The following is a 14,026-nucleotide window of genomic DNA, read 5'->3' as shown; positions in this document are numbered from 1 at the left end:
ATATTTTGTTCTACAGAAAGTAGAATTGGCATTCTACGAAGTAGAAAATGAAATTCATTTTTTTCATTGAATCTACTATATTTAGAATACATGATCTGCTTAAATAATAGTAATCTAAAAATATTTGGAATACACATTCCGCACTTAACCTATCGCTCTAAAATCTGTAGAATTCAGAATGTACACATTACCATAAATCTAAACTTTGTAGAAATCGGAATCTACACACTACTATAAATCTAATAAATGTAGAAATTGATTTCAAACATGATTATTGTATTCTAAATTTAGTAGAATACAGATTCTACGGATAAGGATAACCAGTTCCGAAAATAAGAGAAGAAAATATTTGAAATATTTTGTTTCCATATTTAAAAAAAAAAAATCGAAAGATGTTTTTGAATAACATACGCTTAATAATAAATCATTACCAATGATTATATGAAAGATATGGTAGTCCAATGGATGGTTTATGTTTAGGTAGCGCCCCAACTCGAGTTGGAAGGTCTATTTTAGCAGTTTTGTTCTTTTTAATCATTTAGTTAAATAAAAATCACTTTTTATTTCATTATAGGATGTTGTGTTTAGAATCTCAATTCGGAAAAGTATGAGTTGTGTTCAAACAGGATATTGTGTGTAGGACGTCCAACCACATTTGAAAAAGAAAGATTTTTAAGACTATGGCCTGATAAATTTCATTGCCAAAATGACATTAACACAAACACACTCATAGACGCATAAACCAACTTACTAAACTCATAGTGTTTTTATAAAATATAAAAGTTTATAAATATCATTACATAAACTAAAGATTTGACAACTAAGACGTTCCACATAGCACAAACCAAATCCTTTGAGCTCGTTTCTACTTAGAAAAGTTTGGTTTTACTTGTTCGGAAGAGAAGCACAAAAGAAATTGTGCGATAATAAGCTTAGGGATTGCGTGTGAAGATGAAACAAACCATTCATCACGACCTTAAAACTTAATCAATATGATTAGTCTTAGGACCATAAATTATGGATAGTAATTTTCATTTTAAAATCAGTAGTTGCTTCTATCCCAAGTCAAACATCTACATCATGCGGACTCATTCACTGAATCACGACCGGCGAACCTTTTCCATTACCAGTGCGGCCGCCGCGACCACGTCCTCTGCCACGAGTGCTCTGTTTCTTGCCATTGGCTTATTCTCCATCTTCACTATAGTCAGTGTCACTGCCTTGAGCTTCCTTCTCCTCGTCGCTGTTTTCTTTATCACTGTCTTGCTCAGACCCAACGATATCTTCGGAAGCAACTTAAAGCTTGTTTTGACGACGGAGACAGGGTAGAGAGCTACTGTGACACCAGTGAAGAGTCCAGCTCCAACAACATAAAACCTATTTTTTCAAGCCTGAAAAAAGTAAAAACCCAAATATCAGACAATTTTGAATTTTTGGAACAAAACAAAGTAACAATGAGACTATCATACAATTTTGGATTTTTGTTAATCGAAAGAACAAAACAAAATATCAAAGAGAAGAGATGACTTACCTTCAATTTTGACAGGAGAAGAAGAGATTCACGCCAGAGATGAAGAGCTTCTCCCACACATGAAATTAAATACCAGATTAGAAACAAAAAAAATGAAATCCAAGAAGAAGAGATGAAGAGCACACCATGAGAGGGGAACCGGAGAACACACTACGCCGGAGAAGAGGAGCCGTCGTCGGGGGTGGTGGTAGGAGATTCAGTCGTTGTTGTCGAAACCAAGAGAGGAAGGGAGAAAGAGGGAGAGAGTTCGTCGGGGTGGAGGGGATTAGGTTTAGATTGGCGATTTTTTTTAATGTTTAATGTTATTTAAATTATTATAATATTAATATATCTAAATACAATAGACTAATTTATTAACTGTAATTACAAATTTAAAATTAAAATTTTGATTTATTTATTTTTAATTACGAATTTAAAATTAAAAATTTAAGGGTGTTATTGTCATTTTGAAAATAATTAATCTAATAGGACATAAACTATATGAGATTATTCTAATAGGACAATGTTATCATTTTTTTAGTCTAAAAAAACAATTTTCCCTTTATTTTAAGGGAGAATTTGGTGAATATTCATATTGGACCATAATATTAAGCTTATAGTTATTCTACAGAAAAAAGTCTTTGACGGGACTAGTTACATCCAATATTGCTAGGAATAACCCTGTAAGCGCGTGTGAGTGAAGGCAAAGAGGAGTAAAGTTAAAAACACATGTGCTCAATTGCTTTTAAACGAACATGTTCTATTATGCATAATAGAAACGAGACTATCCTATATTCAATTTAGTATGTCTACATTTTGGCCTCCAAGTTCGCTTTGTTTCCACGTTCTTATGTGAGGTTGAATAAGGTTCAATTATATAGGTAAGAGGTGACCAAAACAAAACTATACTATACGATATATGGTATAGTTTAGGTAAAGAAGACAGATCCTCAATACATGCGTTCAGACAAGTTGTAGCTAGTGGCGAATCCAAGAAGAATTTTTTGAAGGGTTAAAATATAGTTAATGGGTCACGGGGAGGATTCGTACCCGAGTTTTGTGGGTTCAATTCCAACCAAGTACGCCGCTCTCGATTATTAAGCATGATTTCCGTCTCAGACTATACTATATGTTGTATAATACAGTATCGTACAGTTTGACACAAATTCTACATTAATTGCAAAAGAAAAACATGATACAACTAGTGAACTTAAAATGCTCGAAATTTCTGGATTCTCCTCTGCAGGAAACAAATATACATTTACTCAAGGGTAGGAAAACTTGTGACAAATTGTACTATACTCTACTATACAACAATACTCCACATGTGCGCATTTGTGTAGCTTGTATATTAAGCATGGTTGCCGTTTCAAACTATACTATATGTTATATAATATAGTATCGTACAGTTTGACATAAGTTCTACACTAATTAAAAAAAAAACATGATAAAACTAGTGAACTTAAAGTGTTCAAAATTTTGGGATTCTCCTCTAAAGGATACATATATAAATTTAACCAAGGGTTGGAAAACTTATGACAAAATGTATTATACTCTACTATACAACATATATAGTATAGTTTGAAACACGTTCATTTTGTACTGAACCATACAAAACTTCCGAAATAGTACACAAATTGATGATATAAGGTCGGTGAATGTGTTATCTGTTGGTAGAAGAAACACATGAAACTACTTTGAACCATAAGGGCTTTCAATTGGCATAATTTAATATAACATACCCATATATTTACTAATTATTGCGCAAATAGTTGAAAGTTATTTTATAGTATAAAAGATAATAGTATAGAAATGATACAACTACTAGATGACAATACAATCGTTCATATGTACTGCATAAAGTACATAAAATTCCTGAAAATTAGGTACGGCATGCGAGTAAACATTTGAAAAGTAGACATAATAACAAAGGGGGTTCTATTCAACGGGTCACTATAGGTAGCATATGAGTAGAGAAAGAACAACTTAGCGGTTCCATCCAATATGTCACTATAAGTAGCATATGAGTAGATAAAAAACAACATCAGGGTTCCACCCAACAAGTCACTACGGGAGTTGGGCGGGGTTGAATGTCTGAGAAGATTGCAACCGCATATGTCTTCGCTGCAACTGAAAGTGACTATGTCTACTACACACGTGTATCTATACTATTGACTATGTACATAGATCATTTTATACCTAATAATTGACTATGTCTACTACACATGTGTATCTATACTATTTACGTTTCTCATATAGTATACTTTTATAATTGACATCTTACATCACGTTCTTCCCCACCCATGAACCCAGAAACTTTGGTTGGCAAACACAAGCAGAATACACAAAGACATCCATGGAGAGGTCACAGTTTAAGGAGCAAAATAGAAAAATACAAACTGAAAAATGAAACTAAAAATTATGTTTCACATTACCGTATTCGCCGATGCACTGGTAACCCACTTCAAACCAAATCTGAAAAAAACGGTGGTTCCGAGTAAATTACAGTAAATTAATCGAGGGAAGAGATTACACTAAAACTGATGGTTTTTTCCCTTATGCTATTCAATCAAACCAGTGTCACCTTGCTTCGTTTTCGTTTGCTCCGTGAAATTGAAAGCTCCGCCGTAAGACTGATTTTGAATCTCCAACGTCTGACGTTCTCAACAACCGAAAGTATCTGATTTAATCATTTTTCCTTTTCAAACCCGACTGACAATCGCTCTCCCAAATCGATCTTGTTCTTCGCCTGTAAGAAAATAGAAAGTGAAAATCACTTTTTAAGTTAACGAAACCGTTTCAGTGATGTAGAAAAAGACACATCAACAAGTAACACTTTTCATGCGCATGTAAGGATATAACCGTCACTTTTTAGAATAATATGTGTTATATCATAGTCAAGACTTTGATATGATTATAAACTTAATTTTGGCTGTGCTATGGATATGCACCCTATTCGAAATTTGCCAGACACGTCGGTCTCTCTCCTCTCGTAGAGAGAGAGTTCTCTCTCGAACTCTTTTGCTCTCTTATCAATAAAAAATCTTCCAGAAAGTTTAGAGATTGTTTGAGAGTGAGAGAGATCTTCACTTTTTTGTTCCCCGGTTTCGGTTTCATCCGACCGGCATCCGACTCCGGCGAAGCTCCATCTCCTCGGAAGTTGTCGTCCAGCTTTTGACTCTGGCGACGTTGACTAGTCCTTCGGTGACGTCGGCCGGCTTGCTCTCCAGTCACTAGAGTTTTTTTTCTTTTTGTTTGATCTTCGTCTCTTTATCTTTTCAAAGTTTCAACCCTCTTTCAATTTGGATCTGATTGCTTTATCCTCCCCTGGTTAGGGCTTGTTCATCTTCAAGCTTCTTCTTATCATCAAAGATGAATAGTTTAGATGCAGGATAATTGGATCTTGGAAATTGTTTGTGTGTGGTTGATTCTTCTGTCGTAGACGAGGATCCAGATGGTGGTGTTGACGATTGGTCTTCATGGATTTGCTGCTATGTCGAGCGGATCTTCCATCACTTTAGTTGACTTCCGGTGGTTTGCCAGAATCAGTCGAGAGACCTCTTTGTCGGTGAAGATTGGTGGTGGGCTTTCCGAAAAGCTACATGTGTCCTCGCGAGTTCGAGTCTTGACGCGTGGATTGAGTGGCTCATCTCTTCTTTCATTATGGGCATGCCCTTCTTGGACCTTGTTGTAATATCTTAATTGTTTTCTTTTCTGGTCTTACATGTATAGAGTTTGGTTAATAAAACATCAGTTGACAAAAAAAAAAGATATGCACCATAATGTCTTTTATTTTAAATCCCAATAAAATCTGTTTAAATCTACTAAAATTAGAGATTTTACTACGGGCTGAACTGATAAATAACCCAATATATAATTTGGTATTATTTAAATTTTGTAAAGTATTTAAGTATATATTTATGCTTGTTTAAATGAACGTTGAAGTTATTTGGATATGATCAAAAGTTAACAATTTGAATTATTAGCCAAATTGTTTATTCATCTCGTTGTGAGCATAATTGAATATCAACTAAATTATTTCATTTGTAAGTTTTTTAAATTTTCATTAAAATTTCAGTATGCAGTTCTAAGAAATTGAAGTGAATGATGATTGCAAAAACTAAATTAATTGATATGATTTAATATTAGTTTTTTTTTTTTTTGTTGACAATTTAGATTTTAGAATCAATTCCAGATATAAAGTTTTGCTTTTTGCTATTTTGGATTTAAAAGTTAATTTCATTATCCACATAAAACATTTGAATACTTATTAAATTTAGTTTCATTATATTTTTCTTTATATGTTCTAACTTGTTACAAGAATTATTTAATAGTTTAAATTATTATGTTTTGATGATATGTGAAAAATATTGTAGTTAAATATTTCACTATATTTTTAAACATAAACTTTTTCTTGTATTATTAATTGTTGATATATAATTATATATTGAAATTATTTAAACTATTAATGTATGGTTTGTCCACGGTGATCCAATAATCCAAAATAATCTGGTTTAGTGTTTGGTTGGGCTAAAACCATAGCTCAAAACAGCACCAGTTTCACATCTAACCGGTTTTTTCCAAGTCCAAGAGCGTCTTAAGAATTCGGGAACATTGTGAACATGTTTTTACACAACACAGTTGAACAGAACCTGGTTAATGGAAAAAGGAACCTAACTATGACGTTGGGATGCGTACACCGAGCTTGACGACAACAACTTCAAAGATCCCATCAGCTCTAAACTTTGGAGAGAACAAGCGAGGATCCACTTGCCCCGGGAGATTAAAAGTGATGGAAAATGGACCCGGAGGGCTGAGCTGCTGCACTTGCATTCTGTATAAGCATCCTGAATCGCTTGGAATGGCAATCTCAGGTACTACTCCCTGTATGCATACTCTTCCCTCTCTCTGAATCTCACATTTGATCTTATCTAGTTAACAGATGAGACAAAGATGAGTCCTTTCATATGCAGATGGTGAATAAAATGTAACTTTTGTCACCATGAAACTCAAAACAATGATACATCCATTCTCGTTCAACATATGACAGAAGTAAAAGCGGACCTTGATTTTTGGCAATGCCAGGGAGAGAGACTCTGAAGATGTAGGCAATGTCGCTCACACCAATATCAACAAGACCAAGGGGTGGCCCAGCACAGCCTTGCTTGGCGGTACCGGTGAAAAAGACATGTGAGATCACTTTGGAGTGAGTGGTGGTCGGATGATTCTCAGGGTTCATGGTGTTGTCTGTATGCTTTCCACAAGGGACAGAACCCAAACTCACCTATTAAAGTAAGATAAAACAAACAAACAATCAAATCAAAGCAGTAAGCAAAGTTTAAGACACATAAAGTTTGATCCTTTCAACCCCAATTTTTCTACCATTTACAAGAACATTGAAAAAGATTAAAACTTTCGATGAACCCATCTCTGGAATGATGATGATAAGCTATAGGGATGAGTTAATTGACAATCTAAAGCTCAATCACAACTACTAATTCAGTTTGGGATCGTCTGACTAAACCCTAGAATAAGCGGCGAAATAATGAATTAGGGATCTTGCTCCGAGTTGAAAACCCTAAATCGAATTCGAGAAGATGACGTGGAAGAGACAGACAACATCTAGAAAGAAGATCAAAAAACCCTAATCTACAGTCTAAGCTGAAGCCCCAAGAAACTTCTCGGGGGCGATAACGAAGTCACATTCGAGCACGAGCTGATTAAGCAAAAAAAAAAAAAAAAAGAGACAGAGAGAGATGTTTTTAGGTACCGTAGCGATCTCGGTGAGTCTTCGATGATGTTGTTTCGGCTTCAGAAGGCTTTGACCGTCGTCTGTGGATTAGTGGTGATTTTTGTCGACTCGGGGAGAGGATGAAGAAGCCAAATAACTAGCTGGTTAAAGTAACTAATCCATAGAGGTCACGTGTCAAGTACATTGTTGACCAACTGACTAAGCCACCGTATAAACAAAATATTGAAAAATAATATCAGTAAATAATATATACATATTGTCATTTAAACAATTTTAAATAAACCTCAAATCTCGAAAGCCCTAGCCGCTCTCGAAGAGACAAAAATGGCGATCTCACCTTCCAGATCGTTTTGACACTGATCCTGCACTTGGCGGACTCTGCATCAGCGCAAGGGAGACTACCCTACACTCCCTGTGCTCAAAGCATTTCTCTTTGCTCCTGGAAAGTCCCTTCGATGCTGTATCTCCCAAGCATAGTGTGTTTGATGGCTTGATTCTTGTTGGCCACTCCTCTAGGTTGAAGTTTCCTTTGAAACTTTGATCTCCATCTAATCACCACGTTCATCGACGTGGGGATTATCAGAACTCGCAAGTGCGCTCCAGATCCCCATCATCTCAGACCACATACGCTCGCTTGTGCTTAGAACACTCCAGCTCTCCACGCCGTAACACAGATCTCTTTAGATCTGTGATCTGATCTCCATATCTTCGTATGGGATCATATTACAGGCAGCGCTCTAGCCACATGGTGGACCTCAAAGGTAAGGGCATCCTTTATGAGGATGATGATACGCCGATCAAACTGACGGATCAGGATGACACGTTAATCGTCAATGAGTTTAGCTTATCACTTATTGGAAAGATTCTCAACCCTAAGAAACAAAATTTCGAGAAGCTCCTTCAGAAGATGCCATCGCAATGGGGAATGGCAGATCGCATTACGGCCAATGACTTGGGCAATGGGAAGTTTCTCATCAACTTCACTTCGGAAGAAGACCTCAGCTTTGTTCTTCGACAGGGTCCTTTTCACTTCAACTTCTGCGTGTTTGGGCTGGTGAGGTGGGAACCCATCGTTCACGATGATTATCCTTGGATCATCCCTTTTAAGGTTCAAGTGATTGGTATTCCTTTGCATCTTTGGACGGATAAAAATCTCAGAAACATTGGTGCAAGACTAGGCCATGTTCATGTTGACACTTTGGACGTAGCCGAGGGCCGTATGCTCGTCGATGTGGATACTCGTCGACCTCTTAAATTCTCACGGAAAGTGGAGACGAAGGATGGGGATGAGGTTACTATCAAGATAAAGTATGAGATGCTTTTTAAACACTGCTCTACGTGTGGCATGCTTACGCATGAGAAGGATAATTGTCCTTCTGTCTCGGACATGCGGTCTCGACTTCAACCACATACAGAACGTCCTGGTATCTTTACGAGGATGCAACTACCACAGGAACAGTCACAGCGCCACAACTCCCACAATGATCACCGTGCAAATGCTCTCTCCCGTTACGGGCAACACATGGAAACATCTACTAGAAACTCAGTCAGTTCAGGGTATGGTGAGGACGATAGGAAGTATGCGCAGAGGAAACCTTATTCTGGTGAGATACAAGGCACACATGCGGATAGGATAGTGCGACGCCATTCTGATCTTTCTAGGAGTAACAGATATGGGGGTTCTCGAGCTTCTAAAGGTCCATATGATCGCCATCAGAAGCAGAATTGGCAAGCGAAAGTGGAGAGTACCAAGCATACAGTACCATCAGTACACTCTCGTGAGATTGTTCCCTATGAACAAACTTCTCCCATCAGAAACAATGGACTGAATGGCTCTAATGGTCAACAAGGCCTCAGGTCGGGAGAGGTTAACACCGCTAAGAGACGGGCTAGCATTATTGTTACGCCATCCCGAGGTGACCATGACATGGATGAGAATGTTACAAAGCGCGCTAAAGGGCTTACTCAATCCCTCTCATTCACGAGTCTCAGTGATCAGGAACCAGTAACCACCGTTGGAGATAATCAGATCATTGCAGCTTTAAACGATATGGACATTGAGGATCAGCAGGAGGATGGAGTGATGGAGTTTGAAGCACCAGATGAAGATTTTCTTGGTTTGGACCTCAAAGAGATGGAGGACACCGCGGCTCAGCATGTTGCGAGCATGAAGACTACATGCCATGATGTTAAAGCGTTGAAGATCAGTAAGCAAGGCACTAAAGCGAATGTCCCATTGGGCTTCCAGAGTAAAAAAATTGAGATCCTTCATCGGGGAACTCCTCGTAAGTCTTCCTCTTCATCTCAAGGAGTTCATAAGACTAGAGACGCAAGCAGGTCAAGGCGACATTACCAGAGTTCCAAGAAGCAAAGAGGTAGCTCGTCCAAAGGTGATGGATTGATGGGTTCCAAAAACTCATCACATGATTATCTATAAGGACACTCAGTTGGAACTGTCTAGGGATTGGAAACGACCTCACAGTTCTACGCCTTACGGAGATGTGTCACAAGCATCGCCCAGGACTCTTTTTTCTTTCTGAGACGAAGAATAGGAGGCTGCTGTTGCAAAACATTCAGCCCGACTTAGGATTTGACCACTTGTTTACCGTTGAGCCACTTGGCCTTAGCGGAGGATTAGCTCTTTTATTTATGGATGAATTTCAAGTTAATGCTTTATCTTCGAATAACAGAATGATTGACATTGAGGCAGTCATTGATGGAGTAAAAGTCTTTATGACATTTTTTTATGGAGACCCTGTTTTAGAACGTAGGGATCATGTATGGGAACGTCTTACGCGTTTCTCAACAACTCGAAATTGACTTTGGTTCATGATATGAGATTTTAATGAAATAATTGATCATAGTGAAAAAGGAAAGAGGCAGAAGGCGTTCTGATAGTTCCTTCTTGCCCTTTAAGCAAATGTTGAGTGATTGTGGCATGCTAGAATTTCCATTTACTGGGAATATGCTGTCGTGGGTTGGGAAAAGATCAGGAGGGACAACTGTTAGATGCCGATTGGATAGAGCAGTGGGGAATGAGGATTGGCATGAAAAGTTTCCACATTCAGCCGTTAAGTATCTCAGGCTTTGGGGCTCGGATCATCGTCCGGTCCTAGTAGACATTCTCACAAAACCAGTGAGGAAAAAAAAGAAATTCAAATTTGATAAACGCTGGCTGGATAATGAGGAGCTGAGGATGGAAGTCAGAAGATTTACCTCCTGAAGCGAATATAATGGAACATATTGCTAGCTGTCAAAAAGCTTTGAGTCAATGGAGGAAACAAAATAATGTGAATTCGGAAAAGTTAGTGGAGGAGCTTAAGGAGAAGGTAGAGGGACTATATTCGAATGATGATGCTACCTCTAAGGAAATAGCAGATGCTCTAAATGAACTATCTGCTGCTCTTAAGGCAAAGGAGATGTTTTGGCGACAGAAAAGTAGGGTTCTCTGGTTAAGGGAAGGGGATAGGAATTCAAAATATTTCCATGCGTTGGTGAAGCAATGAAGAGCAAGGAATAGGATAACACAACTCCTAGATGAAAATGGAAATGTGGTGGAGGATGAGGAAGGATTAGTAGCCATTGCTACTAGCTATTTTAGACAATATTTGAGTCTTCCAACCCCGAGGATATAGCTGATGCGCTATCAGAGGCATCGACGACGATTACTGGAGCAATAAATGAAGATCTTACTACTCCAGTAACTGAATGGGAAGTCAAATTAGCTTTGTTCGCTATGCACCCAGAAAAAGCCACAGGACCTGATGAAATGACAGCTCTCTTCTATCAGAAGTTTTGGGATATTGTCAAAGATGATTTAACTCGTATGGTTAATCAATTCCTTTTTGAGGGGTCATTGGTGCAGGGACTGAATGACACGAACATCTGGTTAATCCCGAAGACAACAAAACCAAATGAAATGGCAAAGTTTAGACCTATAAGTCTATGCAATGTCAGTTATAAGATAATATCTAAGGTCTTATGCCAAAGATTGAAGAAGTTTCTTCCACAACGGATATTTGAGACTCAATCAGCCTTTGTTGCTGGTAGACAGATTACGGATAATATCATGATAGCTCAGGAGATGTTTCACGCATTGAGAACTAAACCGGGAGGACGGGAAATAGAATCGCCATAAAAATGGATATGAGCAAAGCATACGATAGGATAGAATGGTCATTCATTGAGGCAGTTATGAGGAAGATGGGTTTTTCTGAGATATGGATTGACTGGATTATGAGATGCATCACTTCGGTCAAGTATAAAGTCCTCATGAATGGAGAACCAAGGGGAAACATTGTTCTTGAAAGAGGTTTACGTCAAGGAGATCCTTTTTCTCCTTTCATATTTATTCTATGCACGGAAGCGCTCGTTAGCCTTCTTAATCAAGCAGAGAATCAAGGGAAGATAACGGGACGCGAGTCGCACGCGCTAGCCCCCCGGTATCTCACTTTCTCTTTGCTGATGATAGCCTTTTCTTCTGTAAGGCGGAGCCCCGTGAATGTGAAGAAGTTATGAAAGTAGTCAGGAAATATGGGAAAGCATCAGGTCAGTGTATTAATTTTGATAAATCCTCATTACTCTTTGGTAAAAGGATTTCAGCGAATGAACGACAGCAGATCAATAATACACTTGGTATTCAAAACGAAGGCGGGATGGGTTCCTACTTAGGAATCCCAGAGGATATTAGTGGATCAAAGTGTAAACTATTTGCTTTCTTAAAAGAGAAACTATTACACAGAGTGAATGGTTGGACTGGTCGTTGGTTATCTAAGGGAGGAAAGGGAGTTTTAATCAAGTTTATCTTGTTATCTCTTACGACTTATGTCATGTCTAGTTTCTTGCTTCCTTTGGAGATATATGAGAACTTAGCAAGTGCCATTGCCCTATTCTGGTGGAGCTCAAATCCACCAAAAAGAGGAATTCACTGGGCAAAATGGGGAAAAATGTGTGCACCGCGAGAGGAAGGAGAAATTGGCTTCCGTATGATCCATGAATTCAATCTAGCTCTTTTGGCTAAACAGCTTTGGCATCTTGTTCAATTTCCAGACTCATTAGTGGCGAGAGTTCTTCGGGGAAAATATTATCGTCTGAGTTCGCCATTGCGAACTGGCGCAGTGGATACCCCATCGTATGTATGGACGAGTATTATAGCTGCGAGGAAGCTATTAGTTTTGGGTATCAGAAGCAAAGTGCATTCAGGATATGAAATTAATGTATGGGAGGATCCTTGGATTCCTTCGATGCCAGCAAGACCGGCTCGCGCCCGGGTCCCAGTAGTAAACCCAAAGATGACCGTCAGCAGCCTTATTAATTTTGAATCAAAGGATTGGGATGCTCGATTATTGGAACAATATGTGGATCAAGAGGATATACCGATAATCCAGAGTTTGGCCATAAGCCCTACTCACCGACGTGATACATTTTGCTGGAGTTACACCAAGAATGGTCAATATACTGTCAAGTCTAGATACTGAGTTGCTACAAATTTGATAAGAGATACAGAGGATAAAGAAGTTCTACAACCCAGCATAACCAAACTCCAAGCCTTTGCTTGGAAGGTGAATGCGCCACAAAAGATTTGTCATCTTATTTGGCAACTAATCTCAGGACAGATATCGGTATCGAGGAATCTGGTACGTCGCAATCTGCGATGCGATAATTATTGCCCAAGATGTGGAGAGCCAGAAGAGACTGTTACTCATGCGATCTTTGAATGTCCACCGGCCGTACAAGCATGAGAATTATCTTCAACACCATCGAGCCCTCAAATCTTCCCTGTACCGAGTATTTATGCTAATATGGACTATTTTTTTGAAGGAAGAATAGTGTTATGGAGCCAGAAGATGATAGAGATCCTTATCCTTGGATAATTTGGTACATCTGGAAAGCTAGAAATGATAAGTTGTTTAGAGGCATAGACAAAGACCCATTGGAACTTGTCAGATATGCAGAGAGTGAATGCCAAGCATGGTACAATGCGAGAGAAACTATACCGGTTCCTCCGCAGGCACATATTGCTGAAGAAACACATGCCTTAAGCTTGAGTAATATTTGCATGGTGAATGGTTCATGGACTTCCACAACTAAGTTTAGTGGATTGGGATGGGTGTGGAAGGATATCATGAGGAAGATTCAACTCATGGGGACAATGAATTTAAGGAGGCGTGAAACAGCGCTACACTCGGAACTGGAAGCACTACAATGGACAATGGAGAGCATGATACAACACTCGCCCTGTCAAAGATTTGGGACAGATTGCAAAGACATGATTGCAATGATAGAACAACCATAAGTTGGGCCTAACTTCTCAACTGAGCTGAAAATCATTCAAACTCGTCGGTTGTGTTTTTCGGACTTCAAGATCAGCTAACTCCCACAGACGCAAAATGAGACTGCAGATTCGTTAGTTAGGAATGCACGTTCTTTCCATAGACCTCAAGTTTGAGTAATAGAATAGTCGTTTGATGCCAAAAAAAAAAAAAAAAAAAACCCAAATATTTGATATTCTCTCTTTTTAAAATATGTGTTTTTAGTGTTTTCACATGTTAGAAAACATTAAAATTTGACTAAAATCCACAAAAAAATGATTAACTATTTTTTCACAATTTGAAACTAATAAAATTTTAATAAATGTAAATTTTAAAGTTATACAATTTTTGAGATATAGCTGATGACCTTTGGTTTCAACGAGATTCTCACACACGACTACCAGAGGTCACGAGTTCGATTCTCTATCATTGGGATGGTACTGAAACCTCTCC

General features: G+C 38.3%; 2 protein-coding genes and 2 long non-coding RNA genes across 4 annotated transcripts; 1 reads left to right on the top strand and 3 right to left on the bottom strand.

Annotated features, from left to right (window-relative positions):
* Positions 1–869: 869 nt before the first annotated feature.
* On the bottom strand, positions 870–1,832 carry LOC106299230. Its single transcript, XR_001261726.1, has 3 exons — positions 1,657–1,832; positions 1,532–1,578; positions 870–1,391 (listed from the first exon to the last, which is right to left on the bottom strand). It is a non-coding gene; the product is annotated as an uncharacterized LOC106299230 (long non-coding RNA).
* Positions 1,833–2,109: 277 nt separating this feature from the next.
* Positions 2,110–5,280, bottom strand: LOC106299212. Its single transcript, XR_001261717.1, has 3 exons — positions 4,601–5,280; positions 4,095–4,259; positions 2,110–3,985 (listed from the first exon to the last, which is right to left on the bottom strand). It is a non-coding gene; the product is annotated as an uncharacterized LOC106299212 (long non-coding RNA).
* Positions 5,281–6,005: 725 nt separating this feature from the next.
* On the bottom strand, positions 6,006–7,433 carry LOC106298462 (increased DNA methylation 3-like). Its single transcript, XM_013734595.1, has 3 exons — positions 7,281–7,433; positions 6,575–6,794; positions 6,006–6,441 (listed from the first exon to the last, which is right to left on the bottom strand). The coding sequence occupies exons 2-3, from the start codon at positions 6,747–6,749 to the stop codon at positions 6,188–6,190; spliced, it is 429 nt and encodes a 142-aa protein (XP_013590049.1). The 5' UTR covers positions 6,750–6,794; positions 7,281–7,433; the 3' UTR covers positions 6,006–6,187.
* Positions 7,434–13,095: 5,662 nt separating this feature from the next.
* LOC106297856 lies at positions 13,096–13,557 on the top strand. The gene has a single exon (XM_013734009.1). It carries the CDS (start codon positions 13,096–13,098, stop codon positions 13,555–13,557), a length of 462 nt encoding a protein of 153 aa, XP_013589463.1.
* The last annotated feature ends 469 nt before the right edge of the window (positions 13,558–14,026 follow it).

The sequence above is a fragment of the Brassica oleracea genome, chromosome C6, assembly GCF_000695525.1.
Source record: "Brassica oleracea var. oleracea cultivar TO1000 chromosome C6, BOL, whole genome shotgun sequence".
NCBI lineage: Eukaryota > Viridiplantae > Streptophyta > Magnoliopsida > Brassicales > Brassicaceae > Brassica > Brassica oleracea.
The sequence above is the reverse complement of the archived record's forward strand: the minus strand, read 5'-3'. Positions and strand labels throughout refer to the sequence as shown.

Bases quoted from the DNA above. Each gene is read 5' to 3' on its own strand.
- LOC106298462 (XM_013734595.1), bottom strand. From the start codon at position 6,749: ATGAACCCTGAGAATCATCCGACCACCACTCACTCCAAAGTGATCTCA. The intron at 6,442-6,574 runs GTCCGCTTTTAC...TCTGTTAACTAG, and splicing joins TGGCATTGCCAAAAATCAAG to ATAAGATCAAATGTGAGATT.
- LOC106297856 (XM_013734009.1), top strand. From the start codon at position 13,096: ATGGAGCCAGAAGATGATAGAGATCCTTATCCTTGGATAATTTGGTAC.